Source organism: Diachasmimorpha longicaudata, chromosome 3 (assembly GCF_034640455.1).
Source record: "Diachasmimorpha longicaudata isolate KC_UGA_2023 chromosome 3, iyDiaLong2, whole genome shotgun sequence".
Lineage (NCBI taxonomy): Eukaryota > Metazoa > Arthropoda > Insecta > Hymenoptera > Braconidae > Diachasmimorpha > Diachasmimorpha longicaudata.
In genome coordinates this window covers 8396690-8422597 of record NC_087227.1, presented here as the reverse complement: position 1 = coordinate 8422597, position 25908 = coordinate 8396690, and the positions used below count along the sequence as shown (strand labels likewise).

General features: G+C 46.9%; 1 protein-coding gene across 1 annotated transcript in view; it reads right to left on the bottom strand.

The window, feature by feature from the left end:
• Nucleotides 1-53: 53 nt before the first annotated feature.
• Nucleotides 54-25908, bottom strand: part of LOC135160688 (uncharacterized) — an 81405-nt gene continuing 55550 nt past the window's right edge. Inside the window, exons 49-84 of the mRNA XM_064117508.1 lie at nucleotides 25535-25843; nucleotides 25138-25470; nucleotides 24456-25061; nucleotides 24067-24384; nucleotides 23670-23996; nucleotides 23280-23594; nucleotides 22564-23193; nucleotides 22183-22488; nucleotides 21788-22105; nucleotides 21403-21723; nucleotides 21017-21331; nucleotides 20311-20940; nucleotides 19926-20231; nucleotides 19530-19850; nucleotides 19108-19437; nucleotides 18718-19035; nucleotides 18297-18626; nucleotides 17517-18131; nucleotides 17117-17437; nucleotides 16067-17044; nucleotides 15678-15971; nucleotides 15297-15602; nucleotides 13019-15235; nucleotides 12576-12899; nucleotides 12194-12505; nucleotides 11796-12122; nucleotides 11112-11717; nucleotides 10710-11027; nucleotides 10121-10447; nucleotides 9419-10048; nucleotides 8892-9197; nucleotides 8520-8822; nucleotides 8117-8434; nucleotides 1312-7832; nucleotides 966-1152; nucleotides 54-896 (exon numbers count right to left, since the gene is read on the bottom strand). Coding sequence (XP_063973578.1) covers nucleotides 658-896; nucleotides 966-1152; nucleotides 1312-7832; nucleotides 8117-8434; nucleotides 8520-8822; nucleotides 8892-9197; nucleotides 9419-10048; nucleotides 10121-10447; nucleotides 10710-11027; nucleotides 11112-11717; nucleotides 11796-12122; nucleotides 12194-12505; nucleotides 12576-12899; nucleotides 13019-15235; nucleotides 15297-15602; nucleotides 15678-15971; nucleotides 16067-17044; nucleotides 17117-17437; nucleotides 17517-18131; nucleotides 18297-18626; nucleotides 18718-19035; nucleotides 19108-19437; nucleotides 19530-19850; nucleotides 19926-20231; nucleotides 20311-20940; nucleotides 21017-21331; nucleotides 21403-21723; nucleotides 21788-22105; nucleotides 22183-22488; nucleotides 22564-23193; nucleotides 23280-23594; nucleotides 23670-23996; nucleotides 24067-24384; nucleotides 24456-25061; nucleotides 25138-25470; nucleotides 25535-25843 — 21782 coding nt within the window. The 3' untranslated portion in view covers nucleotides 54-657. The remainder of the gene's footprint in view (nucleotides 897-965; nucleotides 1153-1311; nucleotides 7833-8116; nucleotides 8435-8519; nucleotides 8823-8891; nucleotides 9198-9418; nucleotides 10049-10120; nucleotides 10448-10709; nucleotides 11028-11111; nucleotides 11718-11795; nucleotides 12123-12193; nucleotides 12506-12575; nucleotides 12900-13018; nucleotides 15236-15296; nucleotides 15603-15677; nucleotides 15972-16066; nucleotides 17045-17116; nucleotides 17438-17516; nucleotides 18132-18296; nucleotides 18627-18717; nucleotides 19036-19107; nucleotides 19438-19529; nucleotides 19851-19925; nucleotides 20232-20310; nucleotides 20941-21016; nucleotides 21332-21402; nucleotides 21724-21787; nucleotides 22106-22182; nucleotides 22489-22563; nucleotides 23194-23279; nucleotides 23595-23669; nucleotides 23997-24066; nucleotides 24385-24455; nucleotides 25062-25137; nucleotides 25471-25534; nucleotides 25844-25908) is intronic.

Genomic DNA, 25908 nt, shown 5'->3' with positions numbered 1-25908 from the left:
CTCCAGCATTTCATTTGAATGAAAAATATGAAAATAATTTTCAACAAGAAAACTATTATTAATTCTTTCATTTATTAGATAAAATGTACAATTGCCTAATTTTCAATAGAAAAAAGCTACATTAGACTATCATTTTCATGTTGACTTTACAAGTTAAAATTATTCATTTTATTTATTTATATGTATATATAAATTCATTTAATATATTAGACAAGTCCTCCACTGACTAGAGACAGGCGGAAAAAAAACTACAAGAAGAGAAACAAAGTATCAAAGTCTTTTCCCTCGTGGATAGGAAAGTGGAAGAAGACCGTCACCATTCATACAAATAGAAATAAAATTTAATTTATATTTTTTTCCCGTTATCAGGCTTTCTCCAGTCTAAGCACCACATCAATAAAAATTCAAATGTTAATTAATTTTTGTCCCACAGAAGAGCGTGTAAAAAATAACACGAGAAAAAAAACTACGACAATTAGTCACTGGAGGAGATGCGTTTCCGAAATACACAGCCGACCAGTTTTAGGACGTGGTGGTCGGGAATGCATTCCTCGTATAAAATTAATTATCCTAAAATTATTTCGATTAACAAAAAAATGGGTGATTTTTTTAAATCGACCCCTCGATGATTCCTTTTTTTTTCTCCATCGAGTTGTCTCATGAGAGATGATAATCAGGTGAGGGTTCAGCAACTGATTCAGTTGTGAACAGTGGATTTGGAAATTCGGGGGGATGTGGCAGTGGTCCGGCAGTCTTTGGCTGTCTTCTGTATGCCATTAGCCAACACGATACGGCAATGGCAACGGCAACGAGGGCCAACAGCGCCGTTATAACGAGGGAAATTATGAAACCAACCATGGAAACACATATGTCTTCAGCTCTCTGAGCTGCGGGTACTGAAAGGAAAAAAAAATTATTTGTCGGTTTTGAAGGCAAAAATAATTCCGACTCAGGATCATCCTTACATTCAGCAAGATCTGATGTATATCTCTCTTCTCTTCTTTCCACTGTTTTTATGAGATTCGAGGAAATTGTTATTTCTTCTCTGAGCTGGCCGTCGTAACTATCAGATATACTCAGAGCTGTGTCGTTGTAGTCGTCTCCGACATCTCTTCTTTTACGTCCGAATGCATTATAGCCACGACAGTTGACCTATTGACAAAAAAATGTATAATTGCATTTATTCCACGTACTTTACATTATTATTTCAACTCTGAAGACTGGGATTTGAAGAGAGGAAATTCCCAAGAATTATCTAGATTTAAAGAAAAACTAGCACGATGATAAAGTCCACGATATAATTCCACTCACCGGTTGACACCTTCCAAAGCACACCCTGATATTACACTGGAACCTGATATTATCGCTACTCGGGAATTTGAATGCATTAAAGCTGGCAGTGAGTGCCTGTGTCTCAGGATCTTGCATCCACTCTCCAAATATCGTAGGCTCGGTGGCACATCCATTTTCATCAGTCACCATATACTCGTTCTCCTTGTTATCCTCCATGGTCTTAGCCACGCAGTTCCTTGCGAATCCTCCGTAGATCGACGGTGGTTGGACGTCCACCTGAAGCATCAGATTCTGTCCAATCTCCGCTGAAGCTATGGAATCACCAGTCTGAGTAACGATTTTCATGGCGCAAGTGGGAGGTGGTCCGGTGTTGGCAATTGTTCCTGCAGTCGTTAGCATCGAGACATTGAAGCCCAGAGTGACATTTTGCTCTCCAGTCTGATAGATACACTTCACGTGATATGCTTGTGCCTTGTATGTCACCAGTTTCGGATGTTTTTGAATGACAAGGACAAAACTGGCTTCTCCATTGACATGAATCAATCCACAATGACCAAACTTGACCTTAAACGTTTCGGTTTTATCGGTGTTATCGGCAGGAATGGAGAGAACTCTCCTACACTCTTCCTCTTTACTCCTGCCCCGAACGTACAGAACCCCATCAAAGCCTTGATGCTGCACATGTATCTGAACCTGAACTCCATCGGAGAGACAATTGGCCTCCATCTCCGGTTTCGGGAAGTCTGTCCTCAAAGTACCAGGTGGCTCATGTCCGCAGACTGTATAACCATCACCAGTGTAGCCACTGATGCATTGGCAGATGGCACGATGTCTCGATGCCAAACAAATGGCGTAGGCTGCACAGGTCTGTTTGATACAAGGATCCTCGCACGTTCCATTTTCGCAGTACTTATCGTCCGGACAATCATCATCAGAAGTGCACTGGATGATCTGAATGAGCTTACAGTTACCGTAGCGATCCAGTTGGTAGCCATGTTCCACCGGGCAGATGCATCTTCCAAATTCATCGATGATAAAGCCTTTTTCAAGGGCGCAAATACAACGACCATCAGGTGTGATAATCATACCAGTTTCTGGCCGACAAGGTATACAAATATCCATCTCATTCTTGGCAGTACTTGGTGGGCATATACAATTGCCATATTGATCTCTAATCTGTCCCTTCTCGATGGGACACACCTGTGTCTTATCGCACCTGACGACAGCATTGCCCCTGTATCCGGGTATGCATTCACAGATCATCGTCCTCACCGGTTTGGTATCCAGAACTTTGCAGTCTGCATTGACCCCACAGGGTTCAATCTTCTCGCAAGGATTGATGCATTCACCATCGAAGCAAGCTGTCTGCGCGGGGCATTCATAATCCTGTTTACATTTCTTAATGACCCTAGTGCAACCAGTGATGAGGTCTCCAATGTAGCCAGGTGGACAGGCACATTCAACAGCATGATTAAGAACGTTGCATTCCAATTGTCCAGTGCATGGGTTTTTGGTGCACGGATTGATGCACTGACTGTTGACACAGGCACGATTGGTCGGGCAATCAGAGTTGCTACGGCAGCCAAGAGGTTTGCAGGATAGCCGAGGATTACCAGCGAAACCTGGTGGACATTCACAAACGGCTTGATGATCGATGCCATAGCATACAGCATCTTTAGCGCATGGTGATAAAGTCGGTGAGCACGCTGGGACGCAGGTGTTCTGAATACAAGTATGAGTGTCACTGCATTGATCGTTAGATCGGCATTCGACTGTTCTAGAGCAACCGACATCAGGGTTACCATCGTATCCACTGAGGCAGGAGCAGATGGGCTTGTGATCAAGGACGTCACAGTGGGCATTGCCTCCACAAGCGCAAGGATCTCTGCAAACGCCGTTGATGCAAGACCGATCTGCTGCACAATCGTCGTTCTTGACGCAGCCGATGGGAACAATTGGTGTTGTTGGTTCGCAAGTTCCACTTCCACTGCTGATGTAACCCGGTGGACACATACAGACCATTGTCCTAACCGGTAATGTTGGTAATACCCGGCATTCAGATGGCGCTATGCAGGGCTCGACGATTGTACAGGGATCCTGACATTTCTCATTGAAACATGCCTGAGAAGTTTTGCAGTCTCCATCCACACGACATTCCGGTTGTGGTTCCAGTCTACAATCAACATTGGGATTCCCAATGTATCCAGGGAGACATCTGCAAATCGGGACATGTGCGTGAACTCGACATTCAGCTGTATTGGCGCATGGATTTTCGTGGAGGCAAGGATCGATGCATTGTCGATTGACGCAGGAACGATCTGCTGGACAATCTCCATTGCTATAGCATCCGATGACTTGACACTTGTCCCTGGGATTCCCAACATAACCTTCCTTGCATCGGCAGTCAGCTCGATGATTAACTGCCAGGCACTGGGCATTAATTCCACATTGGTCGTTGAATAAACAGGGATTAACACAGTTGTTGTTGACGCAAGATTTATCCGGCATACATTCGGAATCTCTCTGGCACTCGAGCGAGTAACAAGCAACCTCGGGATTCCCCTGGTATCCTTCGAGACACGAGCAGATGGGTTTATGGTTCTTGACGAAACAGTTAGCATTTCGTCCGCAGTTGCAGGGATCCCTACAGCGACGATTGACGCAAGCCTCTTGGTCGGGACATTCAGAGTCTGATGCACAGGTTCCTATAACAGTAATCGGTCGGCAGAAGCCATCGGTATCTGTTCTCCAGCCATCAGGACAAGTGCAAACCATTGTTCTGACCGGCACTGTATCCAACACTCCACAGCGAGCGTTCTCGAGGCACGGTCTGATGGTCAAACAAGGGTCTACGCAGGTCTCCTTGATGCACGCCAGTCGACTTGGACAATCAATGTCATTCCGACACTCAGGTTCTTCAACCGTAGGTGGTTTTCGTTCGCAGTAGGAGAATGCATTACCAAGAGGCAAACTTTCTGGACATTTGCACAATGGTGTGTGCGCCCTGACGAAGCAGATAGCATTTGCAGCACAGGGTGATTTGTCATTACATGGATCGACACAGCGTTTGTTCTCACAGGCAAGCGTCTGCGGGCATTCAAAATCACTGGTGCATTCTGCACGCTCGCAGATGACCTCGGGATTACCGAAGTAGCCGAAACCGCATCTACAAGCCGACCGATGATTCTTTCCGTAACATTCTGCGTTTATAGCACACGGATTATCGAGGAGACATGGAGTGACACATTGCCCTTGGTGGCAAGTCTCCTCGTACGGACATTCGTGATCAGCTTCGCATTGGAGCTTGGTGCAACCCAGTTGAGGATTTCCCGAGTAACCAGGATGACATACACACGATGGGTAGTGATTTGCCACAAGACATTCAGCATTCTGGCCACAGTTACAAGGGTTAATACAGCGATTGTTGACGCAGGCTTCGGTACCAGCGCACTCGCTGTTAGAAAGACATCCAAGAGTTATTTTCGGCGGTATACACTCGATTCTGGGATCTCCCAAATGATCGATAGGGCACCTGCAGATCGGGTGGTGATCGTCCACGTGACATAACGCATTTCGACCACACGGATCTCCAGCCACACATGGATTAACACATTTGGAGTTTATGCATTGACGATCCGACGGGCACTCACTGGTTGCATAGCACTCTGGTTGAGGTGGTGGTGATGGCTCTCGTGGCATGAGGGCGCATTCGATGTAAGCGTTACCAGTGTATTCCGGGGCGCAGAAACAGACTCCAGTGTGTGATGTGGATCGACATTGGGCGTTAAAACCACACCGGGTTGTCAGACAGGCATCGACGCAATTGCCGTTAAGACATTGATCATGATCGGAGCATTCGTCATCAGTGTGACACTGCACATCGTGCCAGATGATCTTCTGACATTTGCCGTTGATGTTGGTAAAGGTTTCCGGGGGACATTCGCAGATCATTGTTCGAAGGGGAACGGTATTCAGAACTCGGCACCGTTGATCTGGGGAACACATATCTGATAGTATGCAGGGATCTTGACAGCGTGTGTTTATGCAAGCTAACGAGACTGGACATTCGGAATCAGATCGGCATTCTGGTTTGTGAGATGGTAGTTCAGAGCAATCGATGTATGGATTGCCCGTTGTGCCGGCTGGACAGACACATTTAGGCTGGTGATTTTTGGGGATACAAGTAGCGGTTTCAGCGCATGTCTCTTCATCACAGACTGGACGACAGACACGATTGAGTCTATCGCAAGCCTCATGATCTGGGCAGTCTTCGTTGTAATGACAGATGGAGGAGATACAGGCGATACGTGGATCACCCTGGGTACCCAGAGGACATAGGCATTGAGCACGATGCCCAGCGACAAGGCATTCGGCACCACGGCCACAGTGAACATCACCCACGTGACAGGGATTTGCACAGTAGCCATTGCGACAGGATTTGTCGTATGGACAGTCATCGTCTGCTTTGCATTCTGGTTTGAAGCACTGGTTCTGCGGATCACCAGCATATCCCTGAGGACAGTGACATGTAGGATGATGCTCAATCATGATGCAATCAGCGTTCAAGCCACACCTGTCACTCGAGCACGGGTTTTGACACAACTGATTGACACAAGCCAGATTGGAAGAGCAATCGTCATTGCTGGTGCACTCAGGAACAGGTGTGTTGTCCCTGTAACATCCTGTGAAGGCATCTCCAAGGTAGCCGTCGGGACACGTGCAGACGTGTTGATGATTCTCAACCCTGCATTCAGCCCGACTGGAGCATGGATTTATAGTACAAGGATTGACACAACGAGAGTTCAAACAGGCTGTATCAATCGGACATTCGGAGTTAGATGTGCACAGTTTCTCTATTTGACCGGCTATTGGAGCACAAGCGACGGTAGCATCTCCGATGAAGTTGTGAAGACATTCGCAGAGCATTGTTCTCATTGGGAGGGTATCAACTACTGTGCACTTGGCGTTGGTGACGCAAGGCTGTGTCTCCCTGCACGGATCTTTGCAAGTGCCACCGAAGCAGGCAAGTCGACTTGGACAATCAGCATCAACATTACATTCAGGAATTGGTTCGATATCTCTGACGCAACCAACAGATGCATCTCCATTGTATCCAGTCGGACACCTGCACATTGCATGATGATTGATGACGGAGCACTGGGAAGTCGATGGACAATTGCAGGGATCTACGCATTTGGTGTTTCTGCAGGCAAGATATGATGGACATTCTGAGTCGGTTGTGCACTCCGGTCGATAACAAGCGCGATTAGGATCACCATCGTAACCGTCGAGACATACACACATCGATCTGTGGTAACCATTCGGTTGGCAGACAGCATTCAAACCGCACTGAGTGATCTCACAAACATCAATGCAGTTTTCATTAACGCAGGACTGTGATAGAGGACATGCCTGATCGCTTCTGCAGCCAATTTCCTGGCAGTACTGCTGTGGATTTCCTGTGAAGCCTTCGTTACAGACGCAAACGGCGCGGTGAAGGAGAACCTGGCACCTGCTGTTAACTCCACATGATCCCAAGCTGCACGGATCAACGCATCGATGCTCCCAGCAGGTCTTGTCATTGGGACACTCTGAGTTTCTTGTACATTCGGGTCTTGGTATTTCGATGTCTGCAATTCTGCACTGCAGGAATGGATCGCCGATGAAGCCGGTTGGACACGAGCAGACTGGCTTGTGGTTGATCGTCTGACAGATCGAATTAACGCCGCAGGTGTCTATGCAAGGATCGCGACAGCGTTGGTTGAAACAGGCACGGTCTCTTGGACAATCAGAGTTAATGAGGCATTCCGGGTATATGCAGAAGGCTAGCTTGTTACGCACTCTGCATTCTCCATTGACATTGCAAGGTGAGGGATTGCAGGGGTCTGAGAGTTCCTCTCTGCGACACTCGACGAATGGATTTCCAACGAGTGGTACTGGACAGCTACACAAGGGACTGTGGTTAATGGCCCTGCAAGTTGCTCCAATGCCACAAATATTCTGATTGCAGGGGTTCACACATCTGGTGTTTTCACAGGCCTTGTCACCAGGACAGTCAGAGCTCACGATACACTCAGGATGACATCCAGCGAGGCTAGATGGCTCCCCTTGAAGACCCGGTAGGCACTTGCACACAACACCTTGCCCAATCTTCTCGCAAATCGTATTAGGCCCACATGGCGATGGATTGCATGGATCCGGAGTATCCGGCTGTCTAGGTGGTACTTGACACTGCGTGAATGCATCGCCAATGGATGGATATGGACAGGAGCAGATGGGCACGTGATTGGAGACTGTGCAGACAGCCCCGATTCCACAGGTACCAGGACATGGATCTTGGCATCTCGTGCGAATGCAGGCCAGAGAATTGGGACAGTCTGTGTTGACAAGACACTCTGGGTGACAGGCTTCGTAGGGATTTCCTCGGTAATCTGGCCAGCATTCGCAGATTGCTGTATCATAACGCTCACGACAGAAGGCGTTGGCGCCACAGGGTGATGGATCACAAGGGCGTTTCGGCACGGGTGGCTGAGGTCGTTCTAGAAAAAAATGAAACAGTCGAAATGAATGGATTTGAAGACCCCAAAACTGTTGGATTTCCCACTTCCTTAACGAGAATAAATATTCATAGGGCATGCTTCAGTTACAGTTTGACAGATAGATAAGAGTCAGAGGAAAATATGAAGATTAGCTAATTTATATGGCTGTATCTACACACTATTTACATCGCTAAGAAGAAAAAAATATTAGTATCAGTTCATGAAAAATCGTACATGGATGGTTTGTAAAAATCATGATCACTAGCTTAATGTTTTGGTCTTACTCGGTATCATAGTACAGAGGGTGAAGGGATCACCAGTGTGATCCTCCAGGCAATTGCACGAGGGCTGATGCTGGGAAACCTGACACACTGCGTTTATACCGCAAGAACCAGGACAGGGATCCGCGCATTTATTGCTAACGCAGGCAAGATGGTTTGGACATTCACTATTGATTCTACATTCTGGTCTGCAGTTCGGTGGTGAACCAGAAAATTCGGATTGGCAAACGCAGTTGGGTGCGTTGTTCACGGTTGTACAGATGGCATTGGGTCCACAGGGCGAGGGAATGCAGGGATTCTTCGGCACGTCGTCGGGTCCTCCTGATTGATTGATAAAATTCAAGCCACATAAATAAGACAAGTTGGTAAACATTTTTTTTCACCGAACATATTCAAGCGGACTTACTCATGGGGAAGCATTGAACGAAGGGATCGCCCGCATATCTCTGAGGGCACGTGCATATCGGATTATGATTCCTAACTGTACACAATGCGTTCTGGCCACACACCCCAGTGCATGGATCCTGGCAACGTCGATTGATGCAGGCACGATTCTGTTCGCAATCGGAACTCACGATACATTCGGGTCGACAGCTGGGCGGGTTACCCAGGAATCCAGGTAAACATGAGCAAGACACCTGCTCACCGAATTGACGGCAGGCTGAGTTGGGACCGCAGGGTGATGGCTCGCAAGGATTCTCTTTGGGATCTATTTGAATTCATAATATATATAAAATGTCAAGTCCGAGGGACAATTGAATATTTCCATTACTCTTACGTTCAATCGGCTGACAAGTGGAGAAAGGATCTCCTTGATAGTCAACGATGCAACTGCACATGGGTATGTGATTGACAACATTGCATTCAGCATTGCGTCCGCAAATATTGGGACAAGGGTCCACGCATTTATTGTTGGAACAGGCTCTATTGAGAGGGCAGTCCGAATTTTGGACACATTCGGGTTGACAACTAAAGTATGGGTCACCATGATAATCAGGCAGACACATGCAAGTGCCGTTACGGCATTGAGCATTGGGCCCACAAGGGGATGGGTCGCAGGGGTTCTTTGGTGTTGGCCGTTGAGCTGAAAATTATGAATAAACGATGAATCCAAATATTTACAACAAAACTGTAAATTGCTAGCATAATACATTTGGAATGGAATTACCAAGAGTGATATCAAAGGCATCAACTTGAGTGCAAATTAGCCACAAAATTTTACGCAATAGTAAATGTTCTAGTCATTCGATTGTTGGACGTTTGCAAATATTTGGAAAAATAAGATGAAATGTCAAAAATGCTCACGTGGTTGTGGTTTAGGGAAGCAGTTACTGAATGGGTCTCCAGTGAATCCCTCGGGACACGTGCAAACAGGCGTATGATTAATAACAGTGCAGAGGGCACTGGTGCCACATGATCCAGGACAAGGATCCCGACACTTTTCTCTAATGCACGCTTGATTCTGGCTGCATTCAGGGTTGATGCTACACTCTGGGCGACAATTCGGAGGAGTACCGATGTAATTTTGACTGCAGGAACACGCTGGATACCCAGCATTGCCCTGACAAATGGAGAAGGGTCCACAGGGTGATGGAACACATGGATTAACAGGATTCTTGGACATTGCCGGAATATCAAAGCACTTGACGAATGGATCTCCCGTCTGATTCGGAGGACAGCTGCATATGGGGCTGTGATTGCGTGTATCACAAAGAGCAGCAATTCCACATATGCCGGGACATGGATCAGCGCATTTTTTATTTATACAGGCAAGATTGGATGGACATTGGGTGCTCGAGACGCATTCTGGACGGCATGATGGTGGAGTTCCTGTATATTCAGGCTGGCATGTGCAAATTGGTTGATTGTTGGAAACACGACATTGACTGTTGTCTCCACACGGCGATGGGTTGCACGGGTTTTTAGGGATATTTGCTGTTGGGAAAAAATAAAATTGTAATTGCGATGTTAAATAATATGGGGTATGACTGAGTCTGCAATTCTTACGAGTTTGTTGGACAGAACGGCAGAACCTGAAAGGATCGCCCATGTAGCCCCTCTCACAAGAACACGATGGCACATGATTTATGACTTGACATATGGCGTTTTGACCGCATGTTCCTAGACAGGGGTTCTGACATTTTGACCTGATACAGGCCTGATTTGCTGTGCAATCTGTGTCAATCACACATTCGGGTCTGCAACCCTCGTATGGATTTCCATAGAATTCTGGGGCACATGAACACATTGCTGCACCGTAAGACTCACGACAAACAGCATTAGCACCACATGGTGATGGCAGACAGGGGTTTGTTGGTACTGGCACAGGGGGGACTGGAATAGTCATGAGAACAAGTTTAGATGTGGACTTCAACTGTAGAAGGATATCATCATCGAGATGTCTAGAAAGTCGTGACCATACGATACCGAGCTCACTGACAACTTTAAATTTGAATTTATGACATGGTTGAGACTTTAGCGACTCATAAAAGAGAAATAAAACTGTTGGCGACGGAAATGGTTCAAAACGAATTCAAAATCTGGTCACGAATTTCAAGATATCAGTATCAGCTTGTTTAGAACATAATCCACTTACTTTCTACCCGATTACATTGTACGAATGGATCACCAGTGAATCCAGGACTGCAAGAGCACATCGGTGTATGACTGATTGTGGCACAGTTAGTATTGAATCCACAGGAGTTGGGACATGGGTCCCGGCATTTCTGATTGAGACAGGCTTGATTGGATGGGCATTCAGAGTTACTTATGCATTCGGGTTTGCAGTTTGGTGGGCTGCCTACAAATTGTGGCAAGCAGGAACACGAAGGAGAGTTGTTTACAACTCGGCATTGGGCATTGGGACCGCATGGGGATGGTTTGCAGTTGTCTGTCGGAGGTGCTGGATCTCTCGCTGTGAATGAGAAAGGCATGCAATCAATTTTCAATTGTCTTTTCTATTTAGTTCTTTCGATAGGAGTTGTGAAGCGACCCTTACGTGTTGGGAAACATCTGGTGAATGGATCTCCAGTCATTCCAATCGGACAATTGCATATGGGATTATGATTGATAACAACACACTGGGCACTGAAACCACAAGTTCCCAAACATGGATCAATGCACTTCTGTGTGTTACATGCTCGATCCCTTGGACAATCTGAGGACACAACACATTCAGGTCTGCACGATGGGGGAGTACCGAAATACCCTGGTATGCAAGTGCAAACAGCTTGGTTGTTATTCTGTCGACAGTGGCTATTCGGTCCACATGGTGATGGATTGCAGGGATCGGTTACTGTCGATTCGTCCATTGGTGAACATTGGATGAAAGCATTTCCTGACATACCCTGAGGGCAACTACACATTGGTAGGTGATTAATGACGTTGCACGTAGCATCAATGCCACAGGCCCTTGGACAAGGGTCTACACATTTTTGATTGACACATGCTCGGTTCCTTGGACATTCTTCATTCGTAACACATTCGGGTCGACAACCAAAGTAAGGATCACCAAGGTACTCTGGGAGGCATGAGCACCGGCCGTTTTGGCACTGGGCATTTGCACCACATGGTGATGGGTTGCAAGGGTCTTGTAGTACTGGCGCTACATAACGGAATATACGCGATTAATATGTTCATTTTACGAAATTAAATTACGTGCAACATTAATGAATCAGCTTACGTTCTGCGGGTGGAGGTGTGGGCTGACAACTGGTAAACGGATCTCCTGTGAATCCTTCGGGGCACGTACAGACAGGTACATGATTGACGACTGCGCATTTAGCGGATAAACCACAAGAGCCAGGACATGGGTCGCGGCATTTCTCTCTTATGCAAGCCCTATCACTGGTACAATCAGGGTTGATGGAACACTCAGGGCGGCAATTCGGAGGAGAGCCTATGTAGTTATCTATGCAAGCACAGGACGGCGAATTACCGATATTTCTGCAGATTGCATTTGGACCACATGGTGAGGGGCTGCAGGGGTCTTGTATGCCTTCGGTCGGAGCTGCATGAACATCATTTTTTAATTGTGGAAAATCATTTGGTTTTGGGGCTTGTCTTGTCAAAGGTACTTACGAAGCATTGGGAAACACTGGACAAAGGGATCTCCGGTGCTACCAGGATTACAACTGCAAATCGGGCTATGATTGATGACTCGACAAGAGGCATTATTTGTACACACCCCCGGGCAAGGGTCACGACACTTCTGATTGAGACAAGCCAGTACAGGCGAACATTCAGAACTGACGGTACATTCTGGTCGGCAATTTGGTGGATTACCAATGAATTCTGGGGTACAAGAACAAATCGCCTGATTGTTATTGACTTGACATCTGCTATTGGGTCCGCATGGCGATGGATTGCAAGGATCAGTGGGTGCTGGGACGTCTGAAAATCATTTTCATTAGATTGAGCGCTGTCAATTGAAGGACCGAGGGCAATCGGCAGGTGAACTTACTCTGTGGTATCGCGTTACAGAAAACAAAAGGATTTCCGGTGTAACTGGGTGCACAAGTACATGAAGGTAAATGTGATACGACTTGACAATTAGCGTTTCCACCGCAAGTGCCAGGACAGGGATCCTGACACTTGGATCTAATACAGGCGAGATTCGCGGGACAGTCGGTGTTGATTACACATTCAGGTCTGCAGCCTTCGTAGGGATTGCCGATATAACCCGGGAGACAACTGCACGAGCCGGCGTCATTACGCTCCCTGCAGATGGCGTTTGCACCACAAGGGGATGAGGCACAGGGTGTTCGGGATGACTCAGAAGAGGGACCTAACAAATGCCAGGCATCAAATCGAAAAGTCATATTAGTTAGTAATACCACATGAATTTATACGTGAGAAGAAATTCAGTAGTTGGATTTTCTTGTAATTGAAAAATTTGATAACCACCTTGAATAACAGTGCATTGGACAAATGGATCGCCAGTGAATTTCTGTTGGCAGCTACAGCTCGGTACATGATTGAGAACAAAACAGTCAGCATTAGTTCCGCATACACCTCTGCACGGATCCTGACATTTTCTGTTGATGCATGCTTGTGCACTGGTACAATCAGAGTTTGTTACACATTCAGGACGACAGTTTGGTGGGTTTCCTCGGAATTCAGGGAGGCAAGAGCAACTGGGCGAGTTATTAACAACTCGACATTCCGCATTGGAACCGCAAGGAGAAGGTTGACAAGGATTCTGTGGAACAGGAGGTTCAGGGGGTCTCTCTTGAATTGTACATCTGATGAAGGGATCCCCAGTGAAGCTTGCAGGACAGCTGCAAATGGGATTGTGATTCACAACCTGACAATGTGCAGAGACACCGCAGGAGCCTTGACAGGGATCCACACACTTTTGATTGGTACACGCTTGATTCAATGGGCATTCAGAATTGGTGACACATTCTGGACGACATCCTGGAGGGCTACCAATGAATCCTACCACGCAGGAACAAGTGGCCTGACCATTCGTCTGCTGGCAACGACTGTTGGGGCCGCATGGTGACGGACTGCAGGGATCTGTAACAGTCGGTGCTTCAGCGGGGATACAAACCTGGAAAGCATTGCCAGTAGTTCCGGAAGGACAGTTGCACATTGGAATATGTTGAATGACATTGCACTCAGCGTTCTGGCCGCATACTCCTGGGCAAGGATTGCCGCATTTATTGTTAATGCACGCCATGGTCAAAGGACATTCTGAATTTTGCACGCATTCTGGTCGACAGCCTCGGTAAGGATCCCCTTGGTACTCGGGCAAACATGTGCATTGACCGTCTCGACATTGAGCATTGGCACCACATGGCGATGGATTGCATGGGTCCTCCGGCACATTTGGTTGATAAGGACTTGGTGAACAACTCGTGAAGGGATCCCCAGTGTATCCCTCTGGACAATTGCACACTGGCGTATGATTAATGACGCTGCACTGAGCACCAACACCACACGACCCTGGACAGGGATCAGAACACTTGGATCTCAAGCAGGCGAGATTACTCACGCAATCCGCATTAATGGTACACTCTGGTCGACAATTTGGTGGAGAGCCAATGTAACTCTGATCGCACGAACACGATGGAATCCCTCCCACATCGCGGCACGATGCGAAGGGTCCACATGGTGATGGAATACAGGGGTTCTGCGCTGGTCGATCTTCAGGAACAGCTGGTACCTCGAAGCATCTCACGAAGGGATTGCCCATGAGTCCTGTATTGCAGACACAGAAGGGACTGTGATTGATGACATTACAACGTGCATTAATTCCACAAATTCCGGGGCATGGATCTACGCATTTCTGGTTCACGCACGCTCGATTCAATGGACACTCTGAGCTCACTGTACACTCTGGACGGCAAGTAGGTGGTGTTCCTGTGAAGCCGGCTGAACAGGAGCAAACGGCTTGACCATTTGTTTCCCGACACTGGCTGTTTGGTCCACAAGGCGAAGGTTGACAAGGACTGACTCCCTCTGGAGTGGGTGGTTCCTGAATGACACTGCAGAAGCTGAAGGGATTACCACTGTAGCCTGGCTGACAAGTACACGATGGCAAGTGATTCATCACTTGACATATTGCACCTTGTCCACAAGCTCCCGGACAAGGATCTTGACATTTTGATCGAATACAAGCCCTGTCTGCTGTACAATCTGAATTCACCACGCACTCGGGTCTACAACCTTCGTAAGGATTTCCGATGTAATTGGGAAGGCAGGTGCAAGCACCAGCACCGTATTGCTCCCGGCAGACGGCATTAGCCCCGCAGGGAGACGGCACACATGGTGTTGGCTGATCCTTTCCTGGGGGCTCAATTGGTGACATATTACACTGGGTGAAAGGATCCCCAGTGAATCCGGGTAAACAAATACACATGGGCGTGTGACTTATCACTTTGCATTCAGCATCAGTGCCACATGATCCAGGACATGGATCCCTACACTTCTGATTGATACAAGCCAAGTTGTTGGGACATTCTGAATTGCTTGCACATTCCGGCCGACAGTTCGGTGGAGTACCTCGGAATTCTGGACCACATGAGCAGGACGGGGAGTTATTGATCACTTGGCACTGGGCATTTGGACCGCAAGGAGAGGGCTGGCACGGATTTTGTGGAGGCTCTGGATCTCTCGCTGCAGTGCAAAATTATAGTGGATTAGTGAATGCATGGGGCCATATATCCTTCATACTTACGTATTGGAGAGCAGGTGATAAAGGGATCTCCCGTTAGATCTTGTGGGCAGACGCAGATCGGATTGTGATTGACAACGTGGCATTGTGCCCGGATGCCACAGGTACCGGGACATGGGTCGATACATCTCTGATTGCTACATGCCATGGTGGGAACGCAGTCAGAGGAGACGGTACATTCAGGTCGACAATTTGGTGGGACACCGAGGTAACCCGGGATGCACGAACACACCGCTTGGCCGTTGGTCTTTCGACATTGACTGTTCGAGCCGCAGGGGGACGGATTGCAAGGGTCTCTTTCTGATGGAACTAAAGTCACGAAAAGAATTATAAGATTTTTTTTTAGCTACACGATTTGGGAGCTCATGGAAATGTGAGAATTACCTTCTACGGGAGAACAGGTGAAAAATGCATTGCCAGACATGCCCGCAGGACATGTACAAATGGGAATGTGATTAACAACACTGCAAACTGCATTTTCACCGCATGTACCCTGACATGGATCACGACACTTCAAATTCATACAAGCAAGGTCTCTCGAACAGTCTGTATTCAGAACACATTCGGGTCGGCATCCGATGTAGGGATTGCCTTGGAACTCTGGCATACAAATACACTGATTGTTTAAACACTGTGTGTTGGCAGCGCATTGGCTACAAGGTGACGGCTTAGGTTCAGCTAAAATTTGGGGACCAGAACAAAGTTAGATAAATACATTTTGCAGGTATATACGGTAAGTTTCGTCCAAATTGGTAGTAGCAGATGATTCTTACGTGGCAATTGAGGCTGTGGTGAACACCTGGTGAATGGATCTCCTGTGAATCCATCAGGGCAATTGCAGATGGGAGTATGATTCATCACAACGCATTCAGCATTTATTCCACAAGAGCCAGGACAAGGATCCCGACATTTGGACTGCATGCATGCGCGATTACTCGGGCAGTCCGGATTGATGACGCACTCGGCCCGGCAATTTGGTGGTGAACCACTGAAGTTTGGCTGGCAAGTACAAGAGGCCTGGCCGTTCACGTCTCGACATTCGGCATTTGGTCCACACGGCGAAGGTACACAAGGGTTTGTGTACGTTGGTTGATTAATAGGTGGCAGGGGCTCGGACATTTTGAAACAGTTGACAAAAGGATCACCAGTGAAGCCAGCTTGACACGAGCATATGGGGCTATGATTGATAATTTCACATCTGGTGTTGAAGCCACAAGTTCCCGGGCATGGATCAGCACATTTACGATTAACGCAGGCTCGATTGCTCGGGCATTCTGAGCTAGTGGTGCATTCTGGACGACAAGACGGAGGGCTTCCTATGTATTCCGATTGACAACTACAAACGGACTGCCCGTTGATGACGCGGCATTGACTGTTTGGTCCACAAGGTGATGGATTGCATGGATCTGTCGTAGTTGGTAATGAATCCTGAATGATTCGGCAGAATTGGAATGGATCGCCAGAGTATCCTGGGTAACAGGTACACTGAGGCAAATGATTCATAACTCTACAGAGGGCATTGGAACCACATGTTCCAGGACATGGATCTCTACACTTGGAATTCAAACAAGCTAAATTGGCAGGACAATCGGAATTCACGATGCATTCTGGCCTACACCCTTCGTAAGGGTTGCCTATGTATTCTGGTAAGCATGAGCAAGATCCAGCGCCATTTTGCTCTCGGCAAATGGCATTGTGACCGCAGGGTGATGGCTCGCAGGGTGTATTGGGTTTAGCGGATATTGGGGGAGCTGCAAGAAATCATCAATAGTAAGTCGACGAATCTCGCCGTACGGAGAATGGAATTTCTTAGGAAAGCTTACCCTGGGCAATATTGCACTGGCTGAAAGGATCTCCAGTGAAGCCATTCATACAGCTGCACATTGGGGTATGACTAACAACATGACAATCTGCATTAGCTCCACAAGATCCAATGCAAGGGTTCCTACATCTTTGATTGATGCATGCAAGATGGGATGAACAATCTCCATTACTGATACATTCAGGGCGGCAGTTTGGTGGGCTTCCCATAAATTCTGGATTGCAGGAACATGATGGCGAATTGTTGATCACTTGACATTGAGCGTTTGGACCGCAGGGCGAGGGTGAACACGGGTCTCTTGGTTCAGGTGGGGTTTCTTTCACTGAGGATATGACAAAATTTTAAGAAATAGGGTTTGGACTTCAAGTTAATTGTTTAAAAACGGTGAAAAGTAGTCTTACTGATTAGGGGTGTGCAAGAAACAAATGGATCTCCAGTGAATCTGACTGGACAGCTGCATATGGGATTATGTCCCACAACAACACAAAGGGCATTCTGTCCACACGTTCCTGGGCAAGGATTTATGCACCTCTGATTGTTGCAAGCTTCGTTCTGTGGACAATCCGAGCTGACGATACATTCTGGTCGACACGTCGGTGGACTGCCAATGTACCCTCTGAGACATGAGCAGACACCTTGTCCATTGACCACTCGACATTCACTATTGGGACCGCAGGGTGATGGATTGCAAGGGTTCTCTGGTACAATCTGCTGAATTGCTGAACAACTGCTGAAAGCATTACCAGTCATCCCTTCTGGACAACTACACATGGGGACACGATTTATAACCGTGCAAACTGCATTATTGGCACAGGCACCAGGGCAGGGATCACTGCATTTATTCCTCAAGCAGGCTCTGTCTCTCGGGCAATCGGCATTAAGCACACACTCTGGTCGACAACCAGTGTAGGGATTCCCCTGATATTCTGGCAAGCAACTACATTCTCCGTTACTACATTGAGCGTTGGGCCCGCAAGGAGATGGGTTGCATCTGTCCACGGTTTCATTGGCCCATGCTGAAATATCATTTGGGACATACAGGGGGATTCATAAACATGTATTGACATGGACTGACTCAAGATATCACTTCTATCCATATACTACATCTGAACGATTCAGTGTATGAATAGAATTCATCTTACATCGGCCCTTAACACCACCAGAGAGATAACAAATCTTACGTTTTTGAGGGAGCAAGTTACAGATGGTAAATGGATCACCAGTGAAACCTTCTGGACAATTACACGTGGGAATATGATTGGATATGAAACAACGTGCTCCTACACCACAGGAACCAGGACATGGGTCACGGCATTTTTCGTTTATACAGGCCTCATCGCTGGGACACTCTGAACTGATGATGCACTCGGGACGGCAATTGGGAGGTTGGCCAATGTAGCTTTCACGGCAGCTACAAGCTGGGGCGCCATTAATGTTTCGACAGTTCGAGAAGCTCCCGCAGGGTGAGGGTACACATGGGTCTCGGCTGACATCTGGACCTTTTTCAGGTGCTGAACGGAATATATTGGGTAATATATATGGGATGCCAAAGTGTACTGTCAAGGAGAATAGTCAACATTTCAAATGGAATATTATTCTTACGTGATGGGATGAAACTGCAGATAGTGAAGGGATCTCCACTGTAACCCGCCATACAGGTGCAAATGGGACTGTGGTTGACAACATTGCACTGAGTATTGAGTCCACATGGTGCGGGACAAGGATTGACACATCTTTGATTATCGCAGGCGAGGTGATTGGGACACTGGGCGGAGGATACGCACTCAGGGCGGCAGTTGGGTGGCGTACCAATATGATTCACCAAGCAAGAACATACTGCTTGGCCATTGTTTTCAATACATCGACTATTGGGTCCGCAAGGTGATGGATTACAGAGTTCTTTTGGCCTATCGAACTCAGCTGTGGGAAATAATATTTGTGATTTTACATGGACAAGTATTCAGAAGGAGGTATTCAATTGTGGTAACTTACTGGTGTCGATGGGGGTACAGAATCTAAATGGATCACCGGTATATCCTCGGCTGCATGTGCATGTGGGTGAATGATTGATTGCATTGCATTCGGCATTTTGGCCACAGGCACCGGGACAGGGGTCACGGCATTTTGATCTGATGCAACTCTGGTATGAAGGGCAGTCGGAATCAATGATACACTCGGGTCTACATCCCTCGTATGGGTTTCCAATGTAGTCTGGTAAACACGTACATGAACCAGCGTTGTTGGATTCTTTACAGATGGCATTGGCACCACAGGGCGAGGGTACACAGGGCGATAATGGCCTATCGGGCGTTGATGGAACAACTAGAATGATTGGGAATAATTTTAACATTAATTCGTTTTTACCATGAATTATTATCGATTCATTAGTTGAAGCATCATGCAAAAGGGCTCACATGGTATTGTTGAGCAGCCAGTGAATGGATCACCGGTATATCCTGTCAGACACACACACATTGGCGTATGGCTGACGACTCTACATTCTGTGTTGGTGCCACATGAATTCGGACAGGGATCCCTACACTTCTGATTGACACACGCCTGATTACTGGGGCATTCTGAGTTACTGATGCATTCGGGACGGCAATTTGGTGGTGAACCAGTGTATTGCGGTTCACAGGAGCAGGACGGTGAGTCATTAATGACTTGACATTGGGCGTAAGGGCCGCAGGGTGATGGTTGACAAGGGTTTACTGGTGGCGCAACAGGTACATCTTCTGCAGGGAATATCGCAATAACTTATAAATACGGTCTCAAATAAAATCATATCATAAATCGAGTGGTCTTCTTACGTGTTAAGGAGCAGTGGGTGAAAGGGTCTCCTGTATAACGCTCAGGACATGAACAGATAGGATTGTGATTGATAACTTGGCACTGGGCATTACGACCACAAGTTCCAACACAAGGATTTCGACATTTTTGATTGGTACACGCTTCATTCCTGGGACAGTCTGAACTGAGTAAACATTCGGGTCGACAGGTGGGTGGAGACCCTAAGAATTCAGGTGCACAGGTGCACACAGCCTGACCATTCACCTCACGGCAAATGCTGTTTGGACCGCAGGGAGATGGGGTGCAAGGTCTCGTTGTTACCGGAGCTAAGTTAAAATGTAAAAAAATATTAACGATCCGGAGAACATCTCAAAGAATCAAACGTCTTAAAATATTCTCAAGTACCTGTAACTGGCTGACACAATACTAGTGCATTGCCAGTCATCCCCGGGATACAACTGCACATAGGAATGTGGTTGAACACATTGCATTGCGCATTTTGTCCGCATGTACCGGGGCATGGATCAACGCATTTATTTCTAATGCACGCTCTGTTCAATGGACACTCGTTATTCAGAACACATTCAGGTCTACATCCGACATTAGGTTCGCCAATGTACCCTGGCAGACATGAGCATATCCCGTTATGACATTGAGTATTCGAACCACATGGGGAAGGACTACAAGGATCTGTGGCTTGTGGTTCACTGGGTGGTCTGTATTGACATCCCGTGAATGAATCGCCGGTATAGCCCTCCAAACACGCACAAATGGGTACGTGATTGTAGACAGAACATACCGCATTCAAGCCACAAGAACCTGGACATGGATCTCTGCATTTTTGGTTGATACAGGCTAAATTACTCGAGCACTCAGAGTTAATGACACACTCCGGTCTGCAGTTCGGCGGACTTCCTATGAAATTTTGGGAGCATGAGCAAACGGGATTGCCATTGCTATTGTAGCACTGAGCATTTGGACCGCACGGTGATGGCATACATGGATCTCTTGGTTGTTCCGTAACTTTAGGAGGCACTGAAAAATAGAATTGTGGAAAATTGAAAGAGGTTTCTTAACGCAACTTTCATTCACGATGGAAAACACGTCTTACTCGGTGTGGGGAAGCACAGGGTGAATGGATCACCAGTGAAGCCCGGACTGCAACTGCAAATCGGACTATGATTAAGGATTCTGCATGTCGCTTGTTGGCCACATGGATCAGGACAGGGATTCACACATTTCTGGTTGACACAAGCACGATCAGCGGAACATTCAGAACTCGTTGTGCATTCTGGTCGACATCCTGGTGGTCTACCATTATACCCTGGCAAGCACGAACATACAGCTTGGCCATTGCTATCTCGACACTGGCTGAAAGGGCCACAAGGGGATGGACTGCATACGTCAACATTTCCAGATGGTGGTTCTACGAAAATCAAAACTTGTTCCATGAAATGTCCTGGGAGTGCATGGGTTGAATTTATTTCACACTCTTACGTTGGACGGGAGAGCAGTATCTGAAAGGATCTCCACTGTATTGAGGAATGCAGGCACAATTCGGCAAATGATTGATGACTTGACAGTTAGCATTTTGTCCACAAGTTCCGGGACACGGATCGCGGCATTTCGAATTCATACACGCAAGATTCTGGGGACAATCAGAATTTAGAACGCATTCCGGTCTGCAACCCTCGTAGGGATTTCCGATGTATCCTGGTGAGCAGGAGCAGGAGCCAGCATTATTTCTTTCTTCGCAAACTGCATTGGGACCACATGGTGATGGTGAGCAGGGATGAGTAGTGACTGGTTGCACATCAACTGCGAATTAATGAGTTATAATTTTCGTTCTAAATCAAATGTGATTTAAAATAAGTAATCTTACATTGTTGTATTACACACTGAGAGAATGGATCTCCCGTGAATCCCACTGGGCATACGCACATCGGAGTGTGACTAACAACATGACAAGTGGCGAATTCACCACAAGAATTGGGACATGGATCTGTGCATCTCCGATTAATACAAGCGAGTTTGCTAGCACACTCAGAATTACTGATGCATTCTGGTCTGCATGTTGGTGGAGAACCGGTGAAATCGGGAAGGCAAGAACAAGAAGGTGAATTGTTGATCAGTTGACACTGGGAGTTAGGGCCACATGGAGATGGCTGACATGGGTCAATTGGAGTCGGTGGCCTTTCCGCTAAAAAGAAAAGTGTAACCATTCAGTCGTAGATTTCTAGAAACTGATCATGTTCTATCGAATCTTCATAATCTTACGTAGTCTTTGACATGCGAGGAAGGGATCACCAGTGAGTCCTGGTGGACAGCTGCAAATTGGATTGTGATTGATGACAGTGCAATCGGCTTGTCTTCCGCAAGCCCCGAGACATGGATTCGCACATTTCTGATTATCACAGGCTTCATTCAGAGGACATTCTGATGATACAATACACTCTGGACGACAAGTCGGGGGATTTCCAATGAAACCTGCAATGCAGGAACACGCAGCCTGGCTATTTTTCTGCCGACATTGACTATTTGGTCCACATGGAGATGGATTGCAAGGATCAGCGACGTCGGGAACTAGAATTTAATCGTTGAAGTTATTCGACACTGTGCAGCAAAGATTGTTAGGTTGATATGAAGTGTATCACATACCACGAACAGGTACACAAATCGCGAAGGCATTTCCGATCATTCCTGTTGGACAACTGCACATGGGAATGTGAGTAAAGACATTGCAGATGGCATTTTGTCCGCAAGTTCCAGGACAAGGATCCACGCACTTATTATTCTTGCAAGCAAGATTGAAGGTACAGTCAGTACTCATTACACATTCTGGACGACATCCGGAATAGGGATTGCCCTGGTACTCCGGTAAACACGTGCAGATACCATTGTCACAATTGGCGTTGGGTCCACAGGGTGTTGGATTACATGCATCTATTGGTGGGGCTTCTACTGGTGGCAGTAGAAGACAATATGCGAAAGGATCTCCTGTATATCCTTCTAAGCAGGTACAAACAGAGTTGTGGTTGATGACAGTACACCTAGCATTTATACCACATGATCCTGGACAAGGGTCTTGGCATTTTCCTCGGAGACAAGCTAAATTACTTCCACATTCAGAATGAATGGTACATTCTGGACGACAGTTGGGCGGACTACCCACAAAGTCTGATAGACATGAGCATGCCCATGCCTCGTTGATATTTCGACAGATTGCATTTGGCCCACAGGGTGACGGGATGCATGGATGTTCCTGAATAGGTGGACGCAGTGGAAATGCTAAACGACAGGGGCAAGCGTAAAACTTTAATTTTTGAAACGTGTTGAGAAGTTACGGAAATGATGGAATGTCATGATAAACTCACGCGGTTGTGGGAAACACCTAGTGAACGGATCCCCAGTGTGTCCAGGGCTACAAGTACACAGCGGAGAATGATTGATGACGCGACAGTCAGAATTAATCCCACAAGATGATGGACAGGGATTGATGCATTTCTGATTATCGCAGGCTTGATTCAAGGGACATTCGGAGCTTGATACGCACTCCGGTCTGCAGTTCGGTGGACTACCGACGTAACTGGGTGAACATGAGCAAACAGCGATACTGTTTATCTCTCTACATTGGCTATTGGGTCCGCACTGAGCACCGGTGCAGGGACGTTCACTATCTGTCACGACATCTAAATTTATTGGATTAATAGAATCATACGGTGAAATCTGAGTATTCCCAGGTACTTTGTTTGAGTAGTTCTTACCATTCGACTCCTGTCTAGAGCAAAATCGGTAAGGATCGCCGGTGAAAGCTGAAATGCATGTGCAAACAGCCATATGATTGACTACTTGACACTGTGCATTACTTCCGCAAATGCCTAAACATGGGTCGACACATTTTGAATTCGTACAGGCGCGATTCGACTGGCAATCGGAGTTGATCACACATTCGGGTCGACAACCTTCATATGGATTCCCGAAATAACCAGTATCACATGCACATGAACCCGCCTGATTCCTCTGGGTACAGATAGCATTTGGACCGCATGGTGATGGTAAACAGGGATCAACACGTTCTGGTATAGTTTGAACTGTAATATCAGATGATGAATTAGGTCTTTGGCTCTTTGCATTCCTCTCTCCGAGATGTTAAACACTTACGTGGCTTCTGAATGCACTGCACGAATGGATCGCCCGTGAATCCAGATTCACAGAAGCATGTGGGCGTATGTGATACAACTCGGCATTGAGCGTTTTGACCGCAAGAGTTGGGACACGGATCGCGACATTTCTGATTCATGCAGGCTTGGTTTGATGGACACTCGCTATTGATGACGCACTCTGGGCGGCAGTTAGGTGGACTTCCTATGAACTCCAATTGGCAGGAACAGGATGGAGTGTCATTAATGACTTGGCAGAGAGCGTTGGGGCCGCAGGGGGATGGTTGACAGGGGTTGATTGGAATTGGAGGAGTTTCCGCTGTAACATTTACGATTTTCAACTATTGGCGAGCCAAAGAAAGGACTCCTTTTATAATGAAAAAATCTTACGAGTAAGCTGACATCTGACGAAAGGATCACCAGAATATCTTGGGGGACACTGACAAATTGGGTTGTGATTAATGACTTCGCAACGTGCGCCGATGCCACACATTCCCACACATGGATTCTGACACTTTTGGTTGATGCAAGCGTCGCTTGGCGAACAGTCAGTGCTAACTAAACACTCGGGACGACAGTTAGGTGGATTCCCAAGGAATCCAGGAACACAAGTGCAGACTGAAATTCCGTTTCTATCTCGACATTGACTGTTTGGTCCACAGGGAGATGGATTGCACGGTGAAGTTGTTGGTGGTGTTTGTACAGGATTGCAGAATGCAAATGCGTTTCCTTGGAATCCCTGAGGGCAGCTACACATGGGAATGTGGTTGATGACTTGACATATGGCATTCGTGGCGCAAGTTCCTGAACACGGGTCTCTGCATTTATTGTTCATGCAGGCTAAATCCCTCGAGCAATCCTCGTTGAGGACACACTCCGGTCTACAGCCAATTGTCGGATCACCGAAGAATTCAGGAAGGCAACTGCATAAACCATTATCACATCTCGCATTTGGTCCACATGGAGATGGATTGCAAAGGTCGGTTTCGACCGGAGCTAACGGAACAGGAACATTTATTATTCGATTGAAAAAAAACACGTTACACCTTTAGCGGCAAGACACAATTCTTACGTTCGGGTAGTCTCGGCTGGCACGATGTAAACGGATCCCCAGTAAATCCTTCACGACACGTGCAAGCAGGTGTATGATTAATAGTTGTGCACTGTGCATCGAATCCACAAGATCCTGGGCATGGATCTCTACATCTCCCCCTAATACACGCTAAATTGCTTGCGCAGTCTTGATTGATAACACATTCTGATCGGCAATTTGGTGGTGATCCGAAGTAACTTGAATGGCAGGTACAAGAGGGTGTATTGCTAACTGGGCGGCAGATAGAATTAGGCCCACAGGGTGAAGGAAAGCAGGGGTCTCTCGGTATGCCAATGGCGTTTGGTTTGGAAACTGTAATAATTGGGGATTAATATTTCACAAAATTCGACGTTTATGAGGGAGGCAATAGTTGTACCTTCCATGATGAAGCAGTGAGTGAAGGGATCTCCAGTGTAGCCATCATTACAGAAACATATGGGACTGTGATTGATAATTCTGCATGCAGAGTTTTCAGCACAAGTTCGCGGACATGGATCAATACATTTCTGGTTCAAGCACGCACGATTTGATGGGCAATCAGAGGATACAGAGCACTCTGGGCGACAGGCTGGAGGAGATCCTGTGTAGTTGGGGAAACACGAACATACGGATTGTCCATTGACCTCACGGCATTGACTATACGGACCACATGGTGACGGGTTGCAAGGCTGCGGACGCTTAATTGCTATACGAAGGGAAAAAATTGATTCATTTTTTTCCAAATTATTATAAAAGAAATTTTGCAAAAGA